The 27,244-nt window shown below is 46.3% G+C and overlaps 2 protein-coding genes across 6 annotated transcripts in view; one reads left to right on the top strand and one right to left on the bottom strand.

Annotated features, from left to right (window-relative positions):
- The window catches only part of COL4A1 (collagen type IV alpha 1 chain), a 152,606-nt gene extending 146,445 nt beyond the window's left edge, over nt 1–6,161 (bottom strand). For 2 of the 3 annotated variants that reach the window (XM_037038353.1, XM_037038352.1), the window contains exon 1: nt 5,937–6,161. In XM_037038353.1, coding sequence (XP_036894248.1) covers nt 5,937–6,020 — 84 coding nt within the window. In that variant the 5' untranslated portion in view covers nt 6,021–6,161. The remainder of the gene's footprint in view (nt 1–5,936) is intronic. The other variant, XM_037038351.1, reaches the window with a different exon arrangement.
- Nucleotides 4,882–27,244, top strand: part of COL4A2 (collagen type IV alpha 2 chain) — a 189,299-nt gene continuing 166,936 nt past the window's right edge. The window contains exons 1-3 of one of the 3 annotated variants that reach the window (XM_037038350.1): nt 4,882–4,967; nt 6,791–6,873; nt 6,994–7,048. In XM_037038350.1, the coding sequence (XP_036894245.1) occupies nt 6,830–6,873; nt 6,994–7,048 (99 nt within the window). In that variant the 5' untranslated portion in view covers nt 4,882–4,967; nt 6,791–6,829. Of the gene's footprint in view, nt 4,968–6,179; nt 6,267–6,317; nt 6,506–6,790; nt 6,874–6,993; nt 7,049–27,244 lie in introns of those variants that run through there. The other 2 variants (XM_037038349.1, XM_037038348.1) reach the window with 2 other exon arrangements.

Below are 27,244 nucleotides of genomic sequence, written 5' to 3'. Positions count from 1 at the left end.
GATATGCAAAACCAAGCCAAATTGAAATGAGATACCACCACACACCTATTAGAATGGCCAAAATCCAACACACTGACAACGCTAAATGCTGGGGAGTATGTGCAACAACAGGCACTCTTACTCATTGCTGATGGGAATGCAAAATGGTACAGCGACTTTGGAAGACAGTTGGCGGTTTCTTATAACACTAAACATACTCTGACCTTACAACCCAGCCATTAAGTGCTTCAGTATTTACTCAAATAAGTTGAAAACATATCCACACAAAAGCCTACACAGGGATGTTTATAGCAGCTTTATTTAAAATTGCCTAAACTTGTAAGCAACCAAGGTGCCCTTCAGTAGGTGAAGAGATAGGTAAAATGTGGTACATCAGATAACAGTTATTATTCAAGGCCGAAAAGAAATGAGCTACCAAGCCATGAAAAGAACTTGAATGCATATTACTAAGTGAAAGAAGCTGATATGATTGATAAGGCTACATTCTCTACGATTCCAACTATACAACATTCTGGAAAAGGCAAATCTATGGAGACAGTAAAAAGATCAGTGGTTGTGAAAAGTCTGGGGTGGAGAAGGATGAACAGGCAGAGCACAGAGTTTTAGAGCAGTGAACATACTCTGTGTGATACCGTAATGGTGGATACATGTCACTACGCATTTGTCCAAGCCCCTAGATGCACAACACCAAGAGTGAACCCTAATGTAAACTATGATGATGTGTCAATATAGGTTCACCAATTGTGACAAAGGTACCACTCTGGTGGGGCACATTGATAATGGGAGAGGATATGCTTGTGCGGACATAGGAGTTATGTGGGAAATCTCTGTACCTTTCTCTCAATCTTGCTTTGAACCCAAAACCGCTCTAAAAAATAAAGACTTGACTTTTAAGTGAGCAAAAACTACCCAGCCAAAGGAATGGAAACCTTTGGTCAGAGAGTGGGCCGCCACTATCAGATCCTGAGCGGTGGGATCGTGTGGTCATAAGCGGGATCTCTGAAGGGATCAGGAGGCTGAAAGAAGGGGTGGGAGTCAGCAGGGTTTGTGGCAATGCTGGCACCAGGGCAAGAGACCTCCAGGGAGGCCACAACCATGGAAAGAGAAAGCAGGGGGACTCTAAGAAGCATGTAGAAAGAAGGGTTGACCTGGTGGCTGAGTGACATGGAGGATAAAAGAGAGGGAAGAGAGAGGCCTCTCCAGAGGTAGTCATGGTCCCACGGCCAAGCATCGAGAATATCAGGGGTGCCAATGACCAAAATGAGAGAGCTGGGACGTGCAGTCGATCTGAGTGTAAGATAGTAAGCTCAGTTCTGGACATACTTGCTAATAAGTCTGTAATCAAAGCTGGGCAGCCCAGGTAAGATGTTCCATAGGAATGTGAAGATACTAAACTGAAGCTCAAAACAGGTGGCTTGGAGTCACCCTCCTGGACGGTAACGAACCATGGCAGGAGATCTCCCCAGGTAATAAGGGTGGAGAAAAAAGAGAGGCGAGCTGAGGCCTACCCATGCGGTATACCCACTGTGGGCTTTAGAAGAGGGAGAAGAAAAAAGAAGCAGAGAACTAGAAAGAAGACTAGAGTAGACTCATGTTACAGGAGTAAGACCAGGAGAACAATGGGGCAGAGGGTGGTGGGGAGACATAGGATTGAACCAGCTCACCATGTACCAGACTATAAAAATATTAACCCCAAAGTAATTCTTACAGTGTTAAACTCCTCAAAAGAAACTGACAATTGAACTATGTTCTGGTTTATTTTGCATCCCCTTTTATTGTATGAGTAAGAATGGTAGGAATATGTCTTTTGTATTGTTCTATAGTCAACATTTTTTTACTGGTTGTTTAATAATAGCAGGAAAAACAATGCTCTAGTGATATTATTTTAGGCATTCTATTGTTGCTTTTGCTTACTCTAGCCCACAAACTCAAAATACCAAATCTGCTTGAGAGACATTTTAATGAAGTTAATCCTTTTTCAATTTCTGGAACAATTGTTATATCAAACATTGTATACCTCAGCAAAACAAGAATTGTCACTTACTCACTTCTTACTGCCCTCCTGATTTCTAAAAGGATTTGTTTTAGAAACTCACTTGTGGGTTCAATTAGTCTGGAAAGTCTTTACCAGCTCTTGACTAGATAGCTGAACTTGTTATGTGACGTCCTTCCTTACCAGTCCCAAGACATTTGCCAACAGTCTTGTTAATGAATAATGTAAGGCTTCGTGAGTTCCCTCTTGTCCTTGCCCTAGTGAGGGGAGGTTTTCTGGGTCAGTTCCTAAAGGTGCTCCTGCCTGGCATCAGTCACCCGTGCTCCCCTCTCCAAACGTCCCAGTGTCCCTGCAGCCTCAGAAGCCCCACCACCAATCTCAGGGCGCCAACTCAGACCTACGTGCTTCTCATCCCTCTGTGCGCTCCCAGATCTGGCCCTCATTGTCTCTCTGCCCCTCCGAGACAAAAGTTCAGCTATCGGGACTGCTGATAACAGACACAATGATATCTTGGTATCTCAAAGGAGGAAACTTTGGGATCACCTTCAAATGCAAAGACCCTTAGACTTGCAAAAGAACCAGCAGAATCACCACACCCGTGTATGATACACCACAAGAGTGCATATATTAAAAAAAAAAACATGCTGGGTTTATAGCTTCTATTTCTTCCTCAGATTTAGAGGTGAGATGTACTCCCAGAATTTTCTGAGTTCCCCAAAGCTGGGTTAGGTGCTTCCACGGCCCTTGGATTATCTTGATTGTAGCAATTACCAGCATGAGTTCTAACTGTCTCTTTTTTTCTCAGTATTTCTGTCTAGGCAGAGACCTCTCTGGAGGCAGAGAGTGGGCCTCAGTCAGTGTTGCATGGCCAGCACCTGGCAGAGTGCACGGCACGAAGACGTGGTCAGGGAGCTCGTACAGAATGAAGGAAGGAAGGGATAAATCCCTGGGAACAGGCCCAGATCCGCCAGGGAAACCGAGGTACTGGGGAGTCCTCCAGAATCATCCACTTCATCAAAGCAGACACAAAAGTTAGGATCCTCTTGTCCCTAAACCACTGTCTTCTGTGTGATATGACTAATATATACCACAAGTAATTCTGTAAGAGTACATTCTTTCACACACATAATTCATGTACATTATTCCCCCTGGAAGCATGAGAGAGACTTCCCTCCCCCTTGGTCCTATTCTACACACCAAGAACATGATGATTTGGATTCTATCTTCACCAATCTCACTCCCAAAATGTTGGGTTCATGTTGTTGTCATTGGGACTACATCAGATACCAGTCTTCTCATTTAAAGTACATTTCCAGTAGAACGCAGTCCCCACCCACATGGAAATTAAATCTCAATGACTTGAGTCCTAAGTCATTTGGTCACAGGAGTGGTGACTCATGGTCTGGAGATGCCAGTATTGATAGGCAGGCATCAGGACACTTGGGCAAAGTTCACATTTCTGACCCCAAGCAGTAATTTGTTAAGAAGCATCACCACACTTCAAGTAAAGTTCATATTTCCGATCTCGAGAAATAATTTGTTCAGCAGCATCACACAGACCCATTGGAGGGGGAAGTTTGGAGGCTGCAGAAGGAACAATTCATTCAGTCCAAGAGAACTGTATGACTGAGAACACAAGGCACTCACCATCATAACACTATGTGCACATTTTTGTCTCAGGCCTGCACCCTGCTCCTCCTTTCTTGCCTAAGAAAGAAGAATTGGGGGTAGGTGTGGCCAAAACCACTGACTTAGTAAATGAACCCACTAGTAAATGAACAGTATAACCACAGAAGATGTGGACAAATGCAAAATCAAACAGACTTTTATATATAAAATAAATAAATGCCATTTGTGCCCAGCACATAGTAGGTGACATTTGGATATACAAATGCAGGTCACATGTGATTCCATTAATCCAAAGGAGAAGGTAATCAAAGAATCATTCATGTTAGCTGTGAGAGTAGGATTTGATTGATTTGTAACACCTTATCATTCAAAATGTATCTTTAAATTATATTTTGCTTGGATCAATATTGGAATTATTTCAACTTTTTGGTATACCGAACAGCTGACTTTGGAAGAAGTTAGGCAAAAAATGTTATTGATGACATGAAAAGTGAGACAATTTTTAAATTTAGCCAGGCATTATTTTTAAATGGATTTTCTTATATGTCCATAGTCATATGCATCTCTTGGTAATTAAGCCAGGAAAAATATAGTGTAACGAAAAATCTGGTAAGTCACTTGGCAATCGAGGGGCATCTACACGCCAGATTTCTTAAAACACTGTGATAACTTGACAGATGGAGCAAAGCTAGTGGACAGGAATGTACCTGGGCTTTACAGAGTAAAGGGAAGTAAAAAATCCCCACCTCGACAGTAATGAGTTTTATTCCCCAGGTTAGAGTTTCCATCAGCAACTGGCTGATTCCTTAAAGTCCTGGCTGTTTGAAAAGCTGGCTCTTATAATTAGCTTTGCTTTATTAATATTATCAATCAAAACATCTAAGTTCAAACAGAGGTTCGTATTTCCAAATACAGAACTTCCTCTCATTGACTTGGCATCAGGTTTAGCAATCTCTCCTTGGTAGTGTTTTATCTCTGGGTCGATATTTCTACACCCAAAGAAAGTGTTCTGGGGCCTCCTCTTTTGAAAGTAGTTTGTCATTGTCACTGGAGACTGTTTAAATAACTGACTTCAGTGTAAGGCTAGACAGTGGGCTAAGAGCAACAACCTGAGGTTAGCTGCTAGTATAACCTCACTACTCCTTCCCATAGCCAGTGAAGAAGTCAAACTCTCGATGGTTGGACATGTGTGGTAGTACCAGTTTATTCTGGCATGTAACATTTAATTTATATACAGTGAAGTGGAGTCAGTGAATATCATTCTTCCAGAAGAGAAGAAACAAACTAACTGAAAACCCAAGAGCAAGATTAGCATTTGAAACAGGAAGAGTCCATGAGAAATGTGGTAAGTAGCAATATCATTTTTAAACATGGGGGGGGGGGGCAAAATGTGTTTAGGAGCCACACCTTCCCGCAATTTCGCCTACAAGGCTTTGACACTAGGGAATAGCTGCGGTCTTTATTATGTCAGAAGGGAAGGGAAGAGGGAAGAGCGTTACATCGAGGACAGTCCAGAGCTGGAAGCCTTTACTCCTGCGAACTGAAATCCCAGCTCCATTCCGGACAAGCACATAGCTGGAGGAAATGAAAACTAGGAAAACAATTTGTACAAAGAACAATGAGATGGAGTTTCATTTTGGTTTCACACTCAAATATAAATGTGGTTATAATTTTTTAATATATTAATAAAAGACAACGAATCGAGTATGGTAACTTTTTAAAGCTGCAATGCAGGAGAGTCCCACTTCTGCTCTCGAGCGTGCTTTAGCAACAGCAAGTCGTGGGAAAGCAAAGACACAGCTGTTTCCAGGCAAACAGCCCAGACTGTTCAGCATCAACCACCAGTCTCCAAAAAACGAGAGAAACACGCCCAAAGAGACTCCTGGGCACATGTGTGGGGCTCCGATCAGCGTGGGGAGCGCGTATCTACCCCTCCCGCCCCCAACTCAGCCCGGGCACCCAGGGCAGGTGAAGGAGGCCAGTCGCAGATCGCCCCGCGGTACGAGTTCAAATCCCGCTGACTCCCGGGCACCCTCACCCACACAGTGCGCACCAAGTTCTGCCTCGCTTGACCCCCCGGCCCTGGGGAGTCCTCTAACTCGCCCTTACCCAAGCCACAACAAAGGAAGCTTCCTAATGCATGTGCGATCGCAGCCCACAGGAATTACCAGGGGAGATCGGGAAGAGTGCACCTGGCCGTGGTACAAGCGACCCCGAGGGGCGGGCGGGAGGCTCTGGCCAGGGACAAAGGGGTAGCGCGGAGCGCCCAGAGCGCAGGGCGGGGCGCCGAGGAGCCCAGCCGGCCGGGACTCACCTTCGCAGCGGCCCGGCTGCGGTCCTCGTGGAGCAGAAGGGCTGCGGGCAGCAGCAGCAGCCAGACGCCGAGCCCGGGCCCCATGGTGGCGCGCCCAAGGCGGCGGCAACCGGCGGCTGGCGGTGGGGGACCGCGGTCGGGTTCTTGGGGGCCGCGGAGGGCGGATCGCTCTCGAAGGGCCGGCGCGTGAGCGCGGAGCGCTGTCCGGGACGCGGCGGCTTGCAGCGGAGACCTGAGTGAGGCCAGGCGAGCTCCTCAATTTGTTGGCGCTGCCCCCTCCCCTCGGCGGCGCGCGGGCGGCGTCTCAAAGGGGAGGACCCTACGACGCGGGTAAGAGGCGGCGGGAGCGCGCGTCCCGGAGATTGTGGCTGCCGCGCACCAGGGCGCCAGGGCTCTGCTCCGCAGCCAGCGGGTTCCGCGGCGCGACCCTGCGTCCCCTCGCTCGCAGACTGCCCGGACAGAGGGCGGACGCGCGGGCCCGGAGGCCGGCGCCCGAGGAGCCGGAGAGGGCGGGCGCGGCGCTGGTGCACCGCCAGCGGACGCTAGTAGGGGCGGAAGCCGGGCCCGAGGTGAGAGCAGCCCAGGGACGCCGAGATCCAGGCGGAGGGGACGGACTTGGGGCGCCCTGAGCAGTCTGTTAGGAATGGGAGGGGAAGATGGGGGTCGAGGGGCCGCGCCTAAGCAGCACCAACCAGGGCCTAGGTAGGAAGGCTCCCCTCTCTTCTATCTCGTAGTGCAAAGAGGTGGGGGAGCGCACCCGGCTCCCACATCTCACCGACAGAAGCGGTGGCGTTTAAGACGCTTAACTCCTGAGCCACTGCTTAGCCCGCTTTCTCTCTCGCCTTCCACGCTAGGAGGGACCGACCTGAGCCCAGACTGGCTGAATTGGGATCATGGGCAGAGACCAGTGCACGCCGTTGGGCCCTGCTCTGCAGCGGTAAGCGACTTTCTGCTCTGTCCCCCTGGCTCTCGCAAACGGGGCCCTTCCATGTAACTTTAAGGAATTGCCAAGCTAGGGCCGCACGCTCATGGCGCTTTTCCGCCCTCTCCCATCCAGGTGGCTGCTGCCGGTGGCCCTGACAGTGGGACTCCTGGCCCACAACAGCCTGGCGGTAAGTCCTGGCTCCCGTTCACGGGCTTCTCTTCGCGCGCCAGAGAGTGGTTGGGACACTGCGTGCCCTTGCCAGAATGCAGCTCGTGCCTGCTCACCTCGGCGTGTCTGTGTGTGCTAGTGTGCCCTCCTACAGCCCCTGCCCTGCCCAGGTTCTGAGAAAACTCGCTGGTCCCAAGGAATTTCTCGGGTTTGCCTTCCCTTAGGTTCCCCACCGTCAATCTGTGCGTTGCAGGCATCAGCCCTTCCACGGGAGCCAATAATTTAAAATGTAGCCTGCGGCATCCTTTTTCTAAGTTTAGGCAAGGCTCCAGCCTTAGAAGCCAGGGAAGGCTGTCGTACGTACTCAAGGCAACAAGGCGCCAAAGTTCAGGGGAGAAACGTTTATGTGGAACTCGGAAGCTGGTGCTAGGTACTGTACTGTCCTTGGCAGTTTTCTTGTGCTTTTAAATAAAAGGCTTGGTGGGGAGAGGAGGGGCGTAGAGGTCTACCAGCGACGTAGTTCATCGTAACCTGAGGGAGGGAGGAAACAATGGCTGAACCCTCGGTTTTATGCCAGCACTTGGTTTGGCCCTGGAAGAGCCGCACTGGGAGCTGCTAGAGCTCCCACCTGTGCCCCGTTACTGTGTGCCCCTCACCCCAGGAGCCCCGCCATCCCAGTGAGCTCTGTCAATATTGTCATTGTACTGGTGATTGCACTATGAGATTTTAACATCGTGCTTAAATAATAGGAGCCACTTTTACTGAGGTTTCTGTAGTGTGGCTGAACTGCCACAGGTTTGTTGGGTCTCTTCAGGTGAGGACACAAATGTTTAAACTGGGGCTCAAAATTGAAGGGACTTCCTAGGTGTCCTGGACCCCATCCTCTCTGTACTGTGTTGGAATATAATTTCTGTTACACCTGATTTCCCAGAGGACTCCTGTTGGGAATTCCCTCTCTTCTCAAGGGTTCCCACTCTAGGTCAAGTGCACACGCAGGGTGATTGGGAAGCTGTATTTGCGCTTTCATTTAAATTCTGTTATATTCACATAGTTCTATCATCATGTAAAACAAAGATCTTTAAAGGCTGTGAGCAAGGAAGAACTATCCTAGCTTGGAAAAGAACCTTTACCCTTATTTTTCTGCTGCCTTGTGCCCCAGTTCAGAGATTGGGAAGTTAAAGACTTTGACCAAAATATTCCAGGTCAAAGTTTTCTTAAAACTGAGGTCTGTTTCTGCCTTTGTACATGTTCTGATGTAAGAAGATCAGAACCTGGATATTTGACTCTTGTGGGTCGTTATGCACATATGACATTAGAAGACTTTCCTCAGTTATGAGCCAGAGCAATAGGTACACATTCAGACAAATGAGGTTTCTAGAAAGGAAAGCACTGAATCCTGCTTTGCCCATTCTGTTTCCCACACCCCTTTGTCCCTGAGGATCGTTTTTGTCACATCAGTGTTTTCTTTCCTAAGGATGGTAAGAGTCCGGGAAATCTTACCTAGGACTGATCCTAAAATTGCTGGAAAGGGCTTCATGTCAAAATATCTGAGTCCTCAATGCAGCCCTACCCAGTCTCCTAAATCCTGGTTTCTATACTTTGAACAGGAAGAGAATATTCCCCAGCTTCTTACAAAGGCCATTTCTATGTCAAAGGTGATACACCCCTCTGCCTTCCTCTAAAATCTGTCAGAGGCTGCAAACTCACCTCCATCCCTTTGCTCTCTAATCCTTGGGTGGGACCTAGGGCATTTATTGTCTAGCTTCTCAGAGTACAATCCTTGGACACCTACACTTACCTGGAAAGTCCACTAAAAATAATCAGACTTCTGCTCTGCGGACCTTCTCATCAGATTTGCTGGGGTGAGGCCTCGGAGTCCGCATTCCCACTTGATGCCAGAGATTGGAACCACTGAGCCAAAGTATTCTATTGAGAGACAGTGGGAATAACTTGTCAATTTATTTAATGTCCCCAGGCTTTAGATTCTAAGTCAACAACTAAAAACAGATCAATATGTATGAGTTATTTTATTAGAGACATATTAATAGTATTATTCAACAGACATGCAATTTGATGCTCAACAGTGGGTCTTTTACTTATTAACTTATTACCACTAGGCAGAAGTGACAGCCTTTAGTGGCTGTTCCTCATAAAATAATTTCTTGGTCTTTAACTGTATTCATTAAAATAGTTCTCTTGATTGTGACAGGTTCAGCCCCTCCCCTATTTGTGTGCTGTGCTCAAGAATCCTGCCTCATTGCCTATTTGCACCAAGGACTCTTTCCAGGGATAGGTCAGTTCAGTAAAAGGGGCTGTTCATTGTTGCTTGAAAAGATTGTAGAAGAAACAGCTACAAATAGTTAGCAAAAAGAATAATTATTGAATGAGTACTTCCTATGTGCCAATTTGTGTTTCTTAATTATTCTGAGCCTCATCGCAAAACATATCTATGATGTAAGTAATTATTACCCCCCCCATCTTACAGATGGGAATACAGAGGCACAAAGAGTTTAAACGACATGCCCAAGGTCACTCTTTATAAGTGGCACACATGGGATTTGAACCCAGACACTTGCTCACTGCATCAAGTTTCCCAGCGTCAGACTATATGTCGATAGTACGAGTGCTCCTGAGATTCAGTGTTTGAGTCTACTACTTGTGCTTTCTCCTTGCTCTTGACTGTGACTAACAAAGTGTTGTGTTGAGAGCCTGGTTCTCCCCTACCCTTCTGATGAGCCCAGAGCAGGGGCGGAGCAATGTAATCAGGTGTCCAAAGGAGAAAAGGAAGCAGAAATCACACTGGGCAGCCTGGGTGCAGGACCCGAGGTGAAACACGTGGGCTTTGCATGTGCACCTGTGGGCAGCACTCCCTGTTGTTGTTCAGGTTGCCGTCTTCAGTGCAATGCCAAGGTGCCAAGTGATTTGCAGAGGGCCCTTCCTAAAAGGCAGTGCAGCGTAATGGCTACCACCCCACACTCTGAAGGCAGACTACCTGGGGGCCATTCCCAGCTCTGCAGCTGGGGAGCTGCTGCCTACCCCTGGCACTCATCAACCCCCTCCGTCCTGCCGTGGGGATGTTACCAGTGGTGTCTACCTCTAGGGTTAGGGGCCATCAGATGAGTGGACACGTGTGAAGTGCCCTGGAGAATGGCACAGAGCAAGTGCTCAAGGTGTCTGCTGGGCCTACGTCAGGGGAGGTTCTGGCAGCAGCATGTTCTGTCCTTCCAGGCGACTTAAAAGCAAAAGCACTCACTGCAGCCTATGCTGAGCATTGTTAGTTATCTTAAGAGATGGGGCAGCAGCCTTGAAGATCTAAGAAACCAGTCCTGTGTGATTCTGGGAGGAAGAGAATTCCAGAGAACAAAGACCTTCTTTCCCTTCGATTAAATATGCGGAGGGGCTGGGCTGACCTCATGACCTCAGCTGGGGATACAGGCCACAGACTTCAGAGTCTCATAGGTATCAGGGTGTATGTAACCCTGTGTGCGCCCCAGAAAATGCTGGGCTCCGGACTGCCTCCAGCGCTAGCTTTAGTTCCCAGGGTGCCTTCTAGGAATCCATGCCCTGAAAAATACACTTGAAAAATGATGCTCCTATGCATGGCCATACCTTTCCCCCACCTCCCCAACAAAAAAAGAAAGAGAGAGAGAAAGAGCAGCAGTAGTACTAATATGTTCTAAAGATTTCCTCTTCTCCTCTCAATCACTTTATTTAAATTATGAAAAATGTATAGTGCTAAGATGCTCTCGATGCTGTATTTAAGAATCACAGAGAACAGCTCTCCTCCAGAATTCCCTAGAGCTTTAGTCCTATTGTTCAAAATCTGGATCCCCTAAGAAGAGAAGGAAAATATCACAGGGCTCCTTCTTGATGGAAAAACAAGCGTATCTCAGAGACAGTGAAAGCAGTTCTCCCCGGTGGCTTGTCTGACTTGGCTGCGGTACAGAACACCAGGGACCCATCAGAGCATCCCAGAGCTAGAGGAAGACATGCAGGGAGGATGGCGGGACGCCACTCTAGCACTGTCCGTGGGTATATCTGGAACCAGAGAGAGAGAGAAGTTGACATTCAAGTACAAATTCTAGAACAGAAAATAAAACTTTGGTAACATAATAAAAATCAAAGGCTTGTCTAAGTATCTTCCTGGAGAGAGGGTAAAAAAATGGGTGACACACTCCGATTAAGTCATAGAGAAAATCTGAGGGAAAATGCAAGTGGTAAACATGCAGCTTTTCAACATAATGTCCGGTAGTGATGATGATACATGAAAGATGGTCTTGAAATGCCTTGTTCTTTTAATCTGAAAAAGACTGTTTATCTTTGAGTAGAGGACTTCAGAGAAAGCTCTGAAATTGGCCCCTCGCTGTATTGCTGGCATCAGTTGGTAGGTGAAACTTGGAAGCCCAGGCTTGGCTGAGTCAGCTTGTGAACCAGGCAGTGTGTGCCTAGCTGGTAGCTGCTGGGCCAAGGACCCACAGTATTCTTGGGGGATGACAAAACCTCATGGCCGCCTGGCTACTAACTGACTGTTTGACCCAGGACAAGTCACTTGATGCTTTGGTTCTGGGGCATGAGGGAAGGCTGAAGAAGAGCTGCTGTGCGGTGTCCGTGCTAGGGTGCTCCAGGTGAGCCGGAGAGTCGGGACTGAGAATGCAAGGCGTCCACGCCTGCTGCAGGCCTCTCCTGAGCAGAGAGAAGTGGGCTCTCATCCTCCCGGCTGTGTCATTGGGGATAGGAATCCTTTTCCCGGAAAGCATTTGAGCTGTTCCAGTATATGACTTAAAAGTAAAGATACTACATCAGGCTATTTATCTTTAGGGTGTGAGAAGCTTCCGGAATTCAGTGAATGGAACTTTGATGAGACGAGAGGATGAGCAGGTCACTTGGTGGCTACCTATCTCCACTCCTCTTGTATCTCTCCTTCACTGAATGGGACTCTCCTGGGACAGAGGAAGACCCGAATGACTCACTAACCTGCATTTTCATGGGCTTCCCTGTGATGTGGTTTTTTCTTTTGATTATTCACGAAAGGAAAAGGGGATATCTAATTTCTCAGGGAGATTCATGGCAGGTAGTCCAATCCCGGCCTTGTGGCCAGGGAGTGAATTTCAGAGGAAGTGCGAGTCTCTGGCAGCTCCCCCTGTAAGTTTTGCCTGTTAGACATCAAGCCCCTGTGGTCCTGCATCTAGTCTCCTTGAATTGGTACCTCCCCGTCTCCCTCCCGCTGCTCCTGGCAGACGGCTGATGTGTCCTGAGTGTTCTGGTAGCTTGTGTTCTGCTGCCTTGACTGGGGCTGGTTTTTGGAGCAACAAATTCTTTTGAAGAAAAAGAAATGCTCTTCTAAGTACAGTGCAGTATCCGGAAGGAGAGAAATAACATTAGCGGAAAACCTACCAAAATTCTGATGAGTCTATGGTTTCGCTACTGTACTCATGTCAATAACTAACTAATTTTGACAAAATATGCCAAAGTAATGTAAGATGTTGACTCGGCATCATGGTGTCTGAGCAAAGGGTGTAGGAGACACTTTGAATTATCTTTGCAACTTTTCTGCAAATCAAAATTATTTCCAAATAAAAATCTGCTCTTGGAAGCCAAGGACCAGTCACATTTGGCACGCGTAAACCACAGAGACAAGTGCAAAGAAAAAGCTAAGCAGCAGCAAGTCGGAGGCAAGTTATCAGCAGGTGTGGCAGGCAGGAGGAAAACACGGTTCCCATTCTTTTCTCGACTAGACTAAGTAAACAGAAGGCGCTCCTGTGTATTTGGAAATATAGCAGAAGTGGCCCCCGTTGGTGGATAGGCTTTGGTCCCTGTAACTTGGGTGGAGTCCTGTGTGATGAGAGGGGAGGGAAAGAATCCTAAAGGTGTTTCCACAGCCCAGAATCTCATAGGGGGCCTTCGGTGAGCTGCAATAGCCTCCCTCCTCTTGATCGACTGACGGGGCAGAGAAAACGGTCGCATGGTTGTTTTCCTGAGCTTGCATTGGCATGGCAGGATTGCACAATGGTGTCACTTCCAGGGAGACATTAAACCTTGCATGCCTAGAAAACTCGGTCAGTGGCAAGAAGGCGGCTCTGCTGGAATGTCTGGTGTCCCTGAGCCCCACCTCCGCACACCCGCCCTACAAGCCACTGGTGGAATTTAGAGTTAGTAATCTCCATGTGTCCGTAACTTCTGTTTCAATTAGGGGCTGGGAAAAAGGGCCAAGAACAAGGGTGGCCAGTGGCCAATGGCTGTTGCCTCACACCTTTGCCACTGTCACCACCTTGCAGGAACAGAGCAGCCTCTGTCCCCCAGCCCTTTCCAGTTCTGTTTCCTAGCTTTCTACATACACACCCTATCTCCTCTCAGGAGCCCGCAGCCCCTGTGACATGAAGGACACCCTGCCCTGTGAGAGTGCCCATGCAGCAGATACCAGAATGCCTGTGCCTGGCTGGAATCTCTGTTCCTTAAAATTGATACCTGTTCAAGAACCTAATTAGAATGCCCTCTCAAACCGGTAGAACTTTTGTCACTAGAGATCAATGATTTTAAATCATCTTTCATAACTCTTATAGACATTAAACGTTTGTCCCACTCATCCTCACCATAATTACTGCTACCACAATCCAAAGGTTAGGGCAAGTTATCTTTTATTTGTTCAGTACGTTGTGTGCACCAGAGCCTGAAACACAGTAAACCTGCAGTAAAGTGTCTGTTCCAGAAATGAGTGGAGATGTCAGTTAAAAATGAGTTAGTTGAAAGTACTCAAACAAATCTTTTGAGTGAGGAATACAGTCATAGAACAACTAATGAAAGAGGAGATAAAAATACAGTTTTACTAACTGTGGTTTTTTTCCCAAATGAAATGCTTCACCCCACTGGATAAGGCTAGCTGTATGTGGTGATAAAGGGAGCATTGATCCGGCTGTGAAAGATGTGCTTTTTCCCTAGGCATTGTTTCAACCCCACCCGTAACATTCCCATGTTGCTGCTTTTGCCCAGGTCAGTGATCTCCGTGTGGGGACTACAGAAGAGTTTGTGTTATCGAATTACAAGAACTGATTTTCTGGTACCTGGTAGAAATTACATAACTATGTCACTCTTCATGTGGAGCCCTCTGGGCCGTGTGACCGTCTGTGTGGAGTGACGTGGGCTCGTGAGAACAGAGGAAAGGGCTTCTGCTGGCGGACACGATCAAAGATGTGTGCTCCCTGGGAGGCCTCCAAGACTCTGGTTTGTCCATTAGAGAAAAGAGACGCTGATTAGCAAGGACTATACAGTAATTGCACACTGGTGTCAGGAAGGAGGGACACAGGAAACAGACCAGCCCCGTGGGACCTGCTAGTGCACCCTCCCCCACCCTACCCTTACCTCACTGGTGCTGGCTCCAGGTTGGAGAAAAGGAAGGGGAGGGTCTTGGTGGGGCCCCCTGGAAACAACATAAGAGAGAGGAATCCTTGAAGATACTTCCAGTGATCCAGGACAGCCAAAATGATCCACAGGAAAAACACGGCAGCTCCCGTTTGTTGAGCGCATTGGTGCCAGAAACTAATCTAAGCCACCGACACATATTGCCTGCTCAACGCCCACAGCTCTGGGATTATCGCACTTTGTGATATGCAGACTGAGACACACAGGTCAGGGTACTTGTTTAGGTCCATAAGGAATAAAGTTGGGGATGAAGCCCAGGACTCGCTGATTCCAAAGCTCCTGCTCTTAATCATTGTGTTAGGGTGACAAATCCCTAGCTTAGAATATGTATATGTACACATTTTTTTTCAAAATCCACAAGATGTTGGGTACCTAAAATAGATATAGTATCTAATTATATCTAAATATATGTCTATTATATGTAAGTATATGTATATATTATTTATCTACATGGAATATATAGAGATAGAAAATAGATGTATGTGATAGTGATAGATGATTGATAGGGGTAGGTAATAGAGATAGACGATAGACAGATGAGAGGAATAGAGAACATAGGGTGCGCACACACACCCATGGGTGCTCATAGCCCTAGGGTGCTCCTGGCTCCTTTTTCTACAAGGACTGCCCAGGCAGAGGACAGGAGAATGACGGTCTCTAGGGAGCATCAGGCAGACCTGTTCTTCTTCGGGTCCCTTTAGGGTCTGCAGAGAGGCTGACCTGTGCTTGTAGGTGACTGAACAGCTCGTGAACTCTAAGAAACAAGAGACTAAAGAGGCTGCACTCAGGACAGGCCCAGAAAGGACGACCAAGGAAGGCAGGACAGTGGGCACAGGGTAACCCCAGAGGCAGAACAGGGCCCCTGTGGAAGTCTCCTTCTCCAGGTCCTCTTCAAAACTCCAGGCCATGAAGGTGGATTTCCTGCAGCCGCCTGAAGGGGAGAGGGACATGTAAGCACCCTGTCACTGTCTCAGAGCAGATGGAGACGCTGTTGGACAGTTGTCAGTCCTAACTTGGGGAAAGAATTACTGAAACGCCCTGGAGAGTAAGGGACCCTCCTCAACTTATCTTCGCTCTGCAGGAGACCCCCCATGGTCAGCAGTGGAATGATGACAGGATCCCTCTTTTCCTGGAATAAAGCCAACTTCCGTATGTTGGGGTTGTTGTGCTGCTGCACAGTTTGTTCTAATGGTTTTCATCGGCATTTCCCACGTGCCAACAGGTAGACAGGTGTGATCTATTAAAAAGTGTGGGAGCATCTAGGTTTGAATCCAAAGACTGGGAAAAGTCACTTTTCCTCTCTGGGCCTCCTTTTCTTCATATGTAAAACAAGAATGCTAATAACCATGTCAGAAGTTCACGGCAGGATATACAGCCAAATGAACATGTCCAATCCTACTGGGAATAATACGCACTTACAAGTGATATACACGGATCCTCTCATGGGCTCAGGTCTGGGTCCAAGTGAGGCCAGGCCAGGAGCAGTGGGGGGTAGGGGAGGTGACTGAATTTTTTAAGTTATATTTATCATCTGGGATTATCCATGTGTAGAGAGCAACCTTCAGAAGCTCAGTATTTGAGACCTAGTTTCTCTCTCCTTTGACTGTGTTAATCTTCCAGTATGTCGGATTTTACATGCAATTGTACTTTTCACCAAACACCTGCAGAAGCTGCAGAAGCCCCCTGAGACTTAGAACCATGCTGTTCAGAGGGGAATATACTAAAGAGCAGGACAGTGGCAGGGGGTTTACAGTGAATAAGGCTCACTTGGGTCTTGGGTTGGAAACCTGCTTTTGCTGCTTTGGCTGTGTGAGTTTGGACAGATTACTTTTAAGTTTTCCTTACATTTCTAAAACTGGAATAAAAATTGTTCTAACTCATAAGTGTGCTCTGGGGATAAAAAGAAATTGCATGTAAAGGCCTTAGCAATCTTAGCGTTGTAGTGCTTGCTAAATGTCAGCTAATGGCTACTTGGCTACTTGGTTTTAGGTTTTGGTTGGTCTTGTTTTGTTTGGTTTTTCATTAAGTATGGGTCTTCATGCTCAAAACATTTTTTTAAAAACCCACAATGCTTGAAGACACAGAGAGAAGAGTTCAACTGTTACTAGAGTTTAGAAAAAAATTATTGTAGGCCCCTCTGCCATGACAGGGCGTTCTCTCTGTGTGTGGCCTTCAGGGCGGAGGAGAGGAGAGTGCCCAGCAGGGCACAGGGGAGGGAGGACGTGGGCGTGGTGCGCTAGGCCAGCAGGACTGGGGAGGGTGGAAGGGAAGTGGGGTGAGAGCCTGCCATCTTCCATGCCCGCGGTGCCTGGAGGCCAAGCTGTAGACAAGCTCACCAGTGAGCAAACAGTTCACACAGCTGGGTGGGCGCAGGGGCATCTTCCCACTGCCTTGGGACAGGCGTTTTCTTTTTCTGAGTTTGAGAAATGCCAGCACAAAAAGTTAATTTTAATTAAAGGAAAGTCAAGGTATAACTAAATTATTTCCAGAACAAGTGGAAAGACTTAAAAAACAAAGAACATCTTGTTCAAATAATTCTGCGACCCAAGTGTAATTTAACAAAGAGAGAAGACGCAAGAGGTTTTTTGGTCTGGCAGCGTGGCTTACAAAACACCCAGCAGAATCTTAGGAGAGAACTTTTCTTGAAGTAGCAGGGGACACCCTCTGCACCCGCCCTGTCCATTTCCTAGCAAGGCATTACCAACACTCCCTGTCTGCTGTGGCCGCACCAGTCGGGATGAACAGGACACACAGACAAATCCGTTTCCTCCTGAGCACCCAGGTGAGCAAGGCCAGTGGGTGGATTCAAACAGGAAGATCCAGCTGGAAATCCCAAGGAGGAAAACCACCCGCTTCCCTTTCTTTCCTACTTAACCATTGTCCTAATTGTAACCACTGTCCAAGTACAATCAAGGGCCCAACGGGGGCCTGAGATAGTCTCTTTTCCTATCTGAAAACCACCTTTCTTTTGTACCAGCTCCCGCCCGGGTTCCGGCCCCACCCCCACCCCCCATCCAAGACAGTCTTAGCTCAGACAGGATTTCCTTCATCTTAGTCATCAGCCTTCATGGTCCACCCTCCCCTTCCACTGCAAAACAAGGAACATTAACAGAAAATAGTCTGAAATGACTTGTGACTTTTATGCCAGTACATGTAGACATCGGTGTTTGTGTGTGCTTACCAGCATCAAGATGCCAGAGGTTGGAAAAATAAATGTGTGTCTCATCAGGTCACCTGACACCATGTCTTTAGCTGTCTGCTTTGGCTTCTGTAAAATTGCAAAAGAGCAAAACACAGTCATTTTTAGCGCATATCTCAAAAGCTACAAAGTTAAAACAAAAATGACAATTTTGGCAAAAGTCATTCATGTTTTAGATGAAGTCTAGTAGAATGATGGGTCAGATGACTAACATTCCCTGCTAGTACTGGGTCTGGTTCCCACACTCACACAAGAATTGACCTTTGGGACATGACATAAAACATTCTTTCGAAGCCGTAACAGATTTCCTGGGGTCTGGAAGGATCCAATGCAGATACTTGTCAGTTCTGCTCTTGATTAAAATGGAAACTCAAGTCACTTAACTCTGGCTGCCTGTGCAGGAAAGAAAGTGTGCACAGAACAAGTTGAGGAGCAAAATTCAGTCCTTCAGTACCCCTCCATCTAGCTGTATGTGCGCGTGCCTTCTGTCTCTCTCTCTCTCTCTCCTCCATCCCACCCCCCACCCCTGCCTCTCCTTCTCTCCTAGTAATGTAGCAATACTAGTAATAGGAGTAGCAGCACACCACTGTACCTTTCCAATTGAATTATTCTTGCCAGGAGATAAAAGACCAAGATTGCTCTCTCCTAATTCTTGTCCACTGGAGTCCTGTGAAGGAAGTTGGGTGGGGGGAGTAAAATATCTCTTCACAGATTCTAATTTCCTTTTTTTAATCTCTGTTCCAAAATTTCTTCACCGAGCCCCTGTGTTCTTCTAGATATAAACCTTTGCTCAAAAAAAAAAAAAAAAGAATCTGAAATCAGTTATTTACACGCAGAATTTCCCTCTGTTTTTCTGTACACTAGTGGACCTTGGACTGGCAGGACTTTGGGATCCCCTGGGGAACTTCGTGCATTGTAATGCGTGGACCCTGCTCTTCAGATATTCTGAGTGAGCTGCTCTGGGGTGGGACAGGCATCTAAAGCTTCCATCTCTGGGTTAAGCAGGGATTGTCAACCTGGGCTCCACAAGGCAAATCACCTGGGGAATGCTCGTGCTGGGCCCACCCCCTGGAGCTACTGGGATTTTGTACACAACCCTCAGATGACTGTAAAAGAATTTTAAGGTCATATAGAGATGAACTTCACCCTCTATGACCAGGGGGACTGTGCTCACCGGGAGGTTCTGTTTCCCTGGTCTTGGGCTCTCCACCCACCAAACACAACCTGTGTCCTAGGAGTACCCTACCCCATCCGCAAAGTAGTTAGGCACAGCTGGCAGTATACAGCCCAGGGTCCTCTCAGGCCACTGGTGGAAACCCAGTCACTGGACACCTCGCACCCTGCCCGACCCCACTGCTGGGGTGTGATCCTTGCTCCTGTGAACTCCGGTGCTGTGATTTGTGGGTGATATATCTGTCTTCCAGCAGGAGCAGTCTGTTACCTGCTTCTTGCCTGATTGGAATTTAATGCTCTAGAAATAAATGACTTATAACTTAACTTTACCTCAGAGAGGGGGAAAGTGAGATTAGTCATGCTCACTCTTCATTGTTTTTTTTTTTTAAATCTAAAAATTTCTTAAGAAGAGAAAGCAGGTAAGACTAGAAGGAAGAATGGCTGGATAACACTAATGCTTCAACTAACCGAAAAGGTTGGTTCCCCTAGAACAAAACCTAACACAGGGACCATCTGCTTCTGTTTGGTATGAGAACACAAGTGCAAAGCCAGACCAAGGTCTCAGAAGAAAATAAATGTATTTAAAGGGAGATATACATATATTCCATCAAGTTTTGTAGTTGCCTTTTTGTTTTTTCTACCATACCATTTACAGAATTTTTATCTTTCTACTTCTTGAGTTAAGGACAAAAGAATAAGGTTGTTTATTCAGTTGACATTTTTGCTTTCATTTCGGCTTTTCTTCTTTGGCCTTAATTAACTACAGTCTGTGAGAATAAACAGGAAAAAAGACAGACATCGCGAGGTTTTTCGTAGTTCCTCTCATTTAAAAAACCATTTCAGGTCTTTATTCTCTCTAAGCATTTCATGGGTTAAAAATTAGGTAGATTTCTAAAATAAAAAATAAAATCTTGACTCACAATTCGTGCACCACATATACAACAAACTGTAAACTAATCGCTGGGAAGCGATCTTATTAATGTCATCTCAGGTCTCTTGCATATGTAGTGAAACCCACATGGATTCTTTTATACTTCTGTTTTCTTTAACGCTGGTACAATACACATAACATAAAATTTACCGCCCTGTCATTTTTGAGTGTACAATTCACAGCGTTAAGGACATGTTCATTGTTGTGCAGCCAGCCCCACCATGTTTCTATGAACTTGCCTGTTCAGTGGAACACTGACCTCTGTCAGTGGGATCGCGAGGTATTTGTCCTTTTTCAACTGGCTTATTTTGCTGGGCAGAGTGTCTTCAAGGTTCACTTGTGTTGTAGCATGTCTGAGAATTTCTTTCCTTTTTGAGGCTGAATAATATCCCTGTACTTTTTTAAGTTATTGTTTTAAAGCTCAGTTTGGTTTTCTTGGTTGGTAGGTTTTAATGGTTAATCTCAGGTTTAGAAGAAGGGACTCAGAGCTCAGAACAAAGGGACACATGGGCCAGTCGCCATGGTCTCTCTACCCTTCTGTCCCTCGGGCTCAGTCACCTTACTTCTGCCTGGCTCCCTGCAGCCCCTCTCCTCTTGATGTGCGTCTTGCTTTTTTTTGGGAAAATGTTGACCACTTCCTGATAGAGAGGGTTCTGGGTTTCCTCTGGGTCAAGCATGGACATGCAGGTGTGAATGAAGTTCAGGAGTAAGGCCTGGGTTGGAGATACAGAGGAGGTTGTCACAGATCTGGTGCCACCCCTGAGGCCCTGGAGCTGCACAGTGTTTCTCAGGAAGCAGAGAATAGAAGTCTCAAGAGGGAGGGAGCCAGGAGGAAGCTTAGCAGAAGCTGCCACTCAGAAGCCTGGGGAGGAGGCTATCTTCAGGAGGGGGTGATCAGGCCATCAGTTACCACCCAGGCTAAAGTTTTGCCCCCATGGGTTTGCCACATTTGAAGTCCCTAGGCCCCTCTGTTCCCATAGTTCTGGGGTCACAAATACAGTGGAATGGGGAGACTCCAGGACATGGAGAATTAGAGACAGGGAGTCTAAACTATTCTGGTCAGTGTCTGCCTCTAGCCACTGCTCTTTTCCTTTCTGCTGGATGCCAGGCCCCCGAGGGGCTCGGAACTTGTCTTGTGCATCATCGTGTCCTCCCACCACCATGACCTGCTAAAAGGGGCTTAAAGAATTTTGTTAAATAAATGTGTTATATAACGATTCCATGGGAAGTCTTAAGATATTTCAGGTTTCTGGGTAAATGAGACTGAGCCCATGCTTAGAAGGCTACCAGGGCCACCTGGGCAAGATCAGTTGGCTCGGGAGGGAGGACACCCAGGGTCAGGCTCTTTGAGTCTCCTTTTCAGCGTTTCAGTTTGACACAGTGATCTCATGCTCTCATTTTGCACCAATTCCCCCAGCTCCCATACTTACTCTCTCTAAGTCTTAGAGAAGCAAATGGACAAAGGCATTGATCTACAAAAACCTGGAATTCTATGGCGGGCGAGGAGGCGGCATTTCTCAAAGAGGTTGAGGGCCTATAGCTGCATCACTAGTTTAGATCCCAGAGACAGGATGGATTGAGACTCCCTGGCTATTTTGTTATTTCTCTTCTGTGCACTGTTAGAGGGACCATCAGCAGGCTCTGATCCAAGGTGCAGGAGAAGAGCATCCGTGTGAGAGGCAGCCACCTGCCTGGAGTTGTTGGGATGATGTGTGGGAGCCTGGCACCAGTCTGCTGTTTGCTTTTTCTTTTTCAAGTTAGTTGTGTTCAATATGTCTCTTTAGTGAAGCAATCCTCGTTTCCCTGCAGCTGTGCCGTTGTGAGACCCAGGGTTTAAATGAGTGTCAAAGAAGCTCTAGGGCCAGTTGGAGGGTCTCTGTCCCAGCCAGAGAAACCTGGGGAAGATGGCTCAGGGGCGTCTCCTCTTCCAGCCTCCAACTGTGCTCATGATGGGAGGGCACAGGGGTGCAGTAAGAAACTGCCAAAGGAAAAAGGGCCTCCCCTTCCCCCCAAACCTGACCATGGGCCCCAGGAGCCCTGTGAGAACAGGGACCAGGTCATGGGCACGCTGACTCTCCAGTACCCAGTGCAAGGTTGAGCTGGGATCTGACTCACAGGACAGACACCAGCAGGAGGGAAGAAAGCAGGCAAGTCAGGAGTCTTGATCAGAACCAACACTAAGTATTTGGGGGCCTCTTTGTTCAGAATCAGTGCCATCCCTCAGAAGTATGCACCTGAGGTCAACCAATGAGGAGTTCCTCTTTCATTGTCTTCACTCAAATTGAATTGCTGGATAAGAAACTACTGAGGTAGACAGTCATTGGCTTATCTGTAAAGTCAAACTAATGCAAAATTATGCTTCCACTGCAAGACAGAGTACCAAACTATTTCATAGCATGCATTTTTTTTCTCTTCAGCTTCAGCCCCAAAGGGAAGTCAGGCACTTGGCCAAGCACAGTCCATGGACTGAGCTGAACTTTTTCTTCAGGGCAGAAGAGGGTAGCCAGTGGCCTCCTTTGTGCTTCCAGAAGCTCAGCTTTGCAGTGTGCCCAGAGCGAGAATATGACAAGTGAACCAATGACCGAAACCACACAGTCTGTGGAAAAGGGTGGGAACCAGCAATCAAAGCCCCCCATTTATCAATCAAAGTGTTGATGGAACTTGCTCTTTCAGTAGTCCCTCCCTCCTGGGCCCATGATAGTGATGTTACTTATGGGAAGGGGACGGCTGGCCTGAGAACTCACTTTCTCCTGTAAACTCTGATCTCTGACAAGGAATGAGACTTACAAGTAGGAGACTCCTCTCCACCCAGATGTATGAGAAAGTAAATCAGACAAAGCTCCTCAGTCCTGGCTGGATCTGAGAGCCAGGCCAGGGCAGTGCTGTACAGCCAGCCCCCAAATTTGATTGAGCAGATTCAGATTCAGAGGATCTGGGCAGGACCTGAGACTCTGCATCTCTAACCCACTCCCAGGGGATGGTGTGCTGCTAGTCCAGGGACCACGGTTTGGGTTAGCAAGTTCTAGATGATGCTTCTAGAGCCTTGTGATTCTGTTTTCCCTTTGAAAAGTCTCTTCCTAGAAACTGATAGGATATATAACCAGGGGCTTGCTTGCCCCCAGAGCATCCTGCCAATCTTCTAAAATGTTACAAGAATTACCCCACACTCACTGGTGCAGACACGTTTTGGAAAGCTGTGGTAGATAGATCAGTTCCATCTGCTGGTCTCTAGAAGGGTTAGGAATTGCTCTACTTGCAAAGCATTTTTTATCTTTTGACATTTGGGGCTGAGTCTTCTGGGGTCATGTCCTGCCTGAGAGCAAGTTTGACCCTGTGCATTGCCCTGTTAGAAGAGCCAGGAGAATGAATGGGAGGAGGGTATCATGGCCTATTTCATGAAAATACATTTACCCCCATAAAAATGAGTTTTCTTCACACTGTCAGTCTTAGCTCATCATCTGATCAAAGATTGGCCAAAGGTATGCATAGTGATCAGAAATCAATACATTTCGGAATAACTGTTAGAACCAATTACTGGGAACAAAAAACAACACTCCTGTTTCCTGGAGAGTTTGCTTGAAACCTGTTTCCCTTTGAAAGAGGTTGAAAGCTTCACCCTGCCCCCAGTTATCTTTCTGAGTTGCTGGAAGTGACTCTGTTTCTCATAGAGTGATACTTGGTTTTCCCTGGCGATAGTCAGTCATGCGTTTGACTGTCTCTAGTTAAAGCATCTACCACACAGAGCCCTTTGGAAAATTCCAAGCCAGGCAACCACATAGCAAAGATTAAGAAGGCAGACATACCATCTAAATGTCTACACGGCAAATCATTTTGGAAGATTAGTGAATCAAGATAGAGAATTCTTGGTTTGAACAATGACTAAGGCAGTGAAGTAATGGGAAGGTTCCTCCTCGCCTTTAATCCCTTATCCCTTTGTGTGTCTTTATTTACTCTTCTTCAAAGTCCTTATTCCGGTAAATTCTCCTCTCCTTCAAGATACAGACTTTGTACTTTGTATGTGGTAAAGAAGGAAGACCAGGTGTCTCCCACATTGTGAATGTGTTGTGCCCCAGAACTTCATTTTAAGTCCTTTGCTTCAAACTCAGGTTGTACCTGCCCATTGCCAAAAGTAAGGAGCTGTGACTTCAGAGACCAGCTCACAGGGCTTCAAGTTGGGCTCCATCAGTCATGACCAGTAACCTTGGATAACATCTTCTATTTTTTGTGGTCTTTGTTTTTCTCCTCTGTGAGGTGAGTGTGTAATCCTCCCTCAGCTAGCTGTAAAATGAATACATTTCATAATGCATATAAAACACAGTGCCTGTTACGAAATAAGCAACCCTAGAAGGTGCCTTGATTACTGTTTTTTCCTCTGAATTCAATGAGCGCTTGAACTTGAGCATGACCTCTCCTTGCCACTCACTCACCCAACGGACAGCCCACTCTCCCAGCCTGCTCTGCATCCCTCAGTCATAAAATCTTGGCAGGTAATTCCAAGTTTTTCAACATAGAGATTGCTCCTTCTGCATCTTTTCCCATTGGCATATTGCAGACCACAGAAGTGTCTTAAATAGGCTGTTTGTGGACATCAATTACCTGAGTTTTCACTGACCCCAATTTGCATGGACTCCTTTTCAGGAGACTCCTGCAGCCTTAACAACATAGATTGCACAGAGAGCAGCTGCACGCCGGACTTGGGCTCTTCCTCGGTCCCCACAGCACGTCCAGCTGCCTCCTCAGTGATTCTTACTCTGCTGGGTCATGCCCACTGGGATCCATCTACTTCCAGCATCTTGATTCCTAATTTGTTCTATCAGCCTGTTAATCTGCATGGCAACATGAGAATGACGTGCTAACTTGATTATTGAGTTATTGCTCTAAACCAATGAAACTTAGTCTCAGATGGCAGCTTATAAGCCAACTGAAAAATGAGCAATTATGACCAAAAAGTCTTAACCATGGATAGATAATAAGTTTAGATTCAAGGTAAAACTTGATTCGGCGTCTACCCGCCTTACCCCTGCAGAAGTTAGAAGCGTCATTCACTTAGTCACATGTAATCTCAGCTTCAGACACCTCCGCCCTGTTCAGCATGCGCATAGCTGCTGGCCTTCCAACCTCAGTTACCCTGATCCCAGCCATCCCACCCACCTCGTGTTGGCTACCTCTGTGTCTTATGATCAGGAGGGCTCCTTACCATCCACATCTTGGCTTCATCAGCTACTCTACTTAGGTTCGTTCACTTCTCTCCACTGTCTGGCTTCCTTCCGTTTGCCCCGGGCCTCACCCACTGCAGGGCCCAGAACATACAGTCACCCACTCTAGATACTAAAGACAAACTTATCCCCGTATTACCGACAGCAGTGGATTCCATCCAGAAAACAAGTCTGTTCCTTCACCACTGCCACCCGCCCACCCTTCCTGGCTCGTCCATCTCGGAGTCAGAATGCCAGTAGAAGGCAAGAAATTGAGACTACTTTAGAATGACCCTCGTAAATAGTCCCAGATGATTTTGCAGTGCGTGTCTTTTTATAGTGAAGAGTTGGACACCAGGAATTGGAAGGACAAATGAAGAAATTCTGCTTGAAGTAGTTGCCTCATGTTATTTCAAGAGAGGAATTCACTCTGTGGGTGTCACTGAAGCGTTAAAATCCCCCCACCAGTCCCAGAGAAATAGCTCTCCTGCTGTGACCCACACCCAGCTAATTGTGTTTTCATAATTCATTAAGGCACTTGTTCCAAGTGAAGTTTTAGCATAGAGCCAACACTTTTTTTAAATCACCCTTTAAAACAAAATTGTGAACATAGGCAGCTTTTCTTGGTCTCAAACACAAAATGATTAATTTCCCATAGACTCAGTAAAGTTGAAATAGATTTTTATAATGTTTCCCTGAATTGTTATTATGAAACACAGTCAGTATTTTAAATAATCATTAGGTAATGGTAGATCTGTAAATCGTGTATCATAAACCTCATTCATCTAAACTAATTATTTCTTTGTCTTCAGTAAACTATATGTGGGAAGGAGTCCTCAGTTAATGAATAACTGAAAAAGTTAATCAGGAAGGTACTTCATATGATTAATAAACCTCCCTAAACACTTGTGAAGTGCTCATTTACATGCACAAAAATACTCTGTCCTCAAAAAGTGTACGGTCGCTGACATTTAAAAATTAGCAAAACTTTGTCCTTCTTTTTCGAATTCCCCAATTCAGATATTTTTCCTGTTCCATCTAATTCTTTCACAAGTAAATAAGATTAGTCACATTCTTCACTCTAGTTTGATATTTAAGAAGAGCCAAATTAGGCCCATCAAGTTCACTGAAGGAAATGCAATATAAGTGGAGATTTGCCTGTTAAGCATTTTTACTGTCTTCCTCTCTCGGATGAAATATGAAATTAAAATACTGGACTTTCAGTAGGAAGTGCAGACATGTTTAGTTTAATGTGCTAACAGCATGTCTAAGTCAATGATTATATTATATGAAGGATGATGTATAAGGACATTTGTCTGTAAAGGGTTTATCATAGATGTGAGAGCTCAAAAGGCAGACAGGACTCTAGGGATAAACTATCCAGACTTCTAACATACGGAGCCGCGGGCCCAGAGAGGTACAGAGACCCTCCTGTGACCACACAGCTAGTTCCTGCTAGAATTGAGACACCCAAGCCCTAGTTCAGGGCCAGCCTTGATAAACTAATGTTGTCATCTAATTTCACTAATTAAGTCATTTTATAAATTAGATCATTTTGGTAGTAAATTACATGATTCACTGTTTTTAAAGGCTCGTTTTAGAAATGGTGAACAGAACGTTCTACCAAGCCAAAACCCATTGATCCTCTCAGAACTACGTCATGGGACAAAGCTCATACTTCCCTGAGGACTCATATTGTGGCAAAAATAAATTCTTCGATTTTAGCACAATATATTTCAAGTTCATAACCAGGTAAGGAGATAGGACCACATGCCGATCTGAACAAAAGGCAGAAATAAATTAAATGGGGAAGTTTAGACCTTTAAACATGTTACTTACTACTTCAGTCCCTGGGTTATCAGATTTTTTTAAATGCAAGTGTCTTAAAAGATAGACTAAATTTAAAACAGTGTAAGACACACCACATTTATTCTGTCATTGTTCTGTACACATCTAAGGACAATCTCTCCCCTGCCTCAGGGATATCACCTTAAGTCAACCTGAGTTTTTATTTTTTTGAAGTTGAAAGCCTGAATTCATGAATACCTAACTTAGAGAATCCAGGGAGCTTAGCTGTGATTCATGACATACCAAAGGCTTTCTTAAAAGTCTTAGACAATAGTGAGGCAGGGACCAGGTTGGGGACGGGGTGGTTCTTAAGAGAAGATGCAGAGAAGATAGAGTCAGCCAGACAAGAGATAGAAAGTGTGGCATTTGGAGTGTGAAGCTATCTAAATGTCCCTGGATGAGACAGAAAATCCCCGCCCTCTCCTCCTTGTTACTGATACTTTGTATTCGTCC

The sequence above is a fragment of the Sturnira hondurensis genome, unplaced genomic scaffold (assembly GCF_014824575.4).
Source record: "Sturnira hondurensis isolate 20B ecotype Veracruz unplaced genomic scaffold, ASM1482457v3 Scaffold0024333, whole genome shotgun sequence".
Taxonomy (NCBI): domain Eukaryota; kingdom Metazoa; phylum Chordata; class Mammalia; order Chiroptera; family Phyllostomidae; genus Sturnira; species Sturnira hondurensis.
Note: the sequence above shows the minus strand (reverse complement) of the source record. Positions and strands in the feature narration are given on the sequence as shown.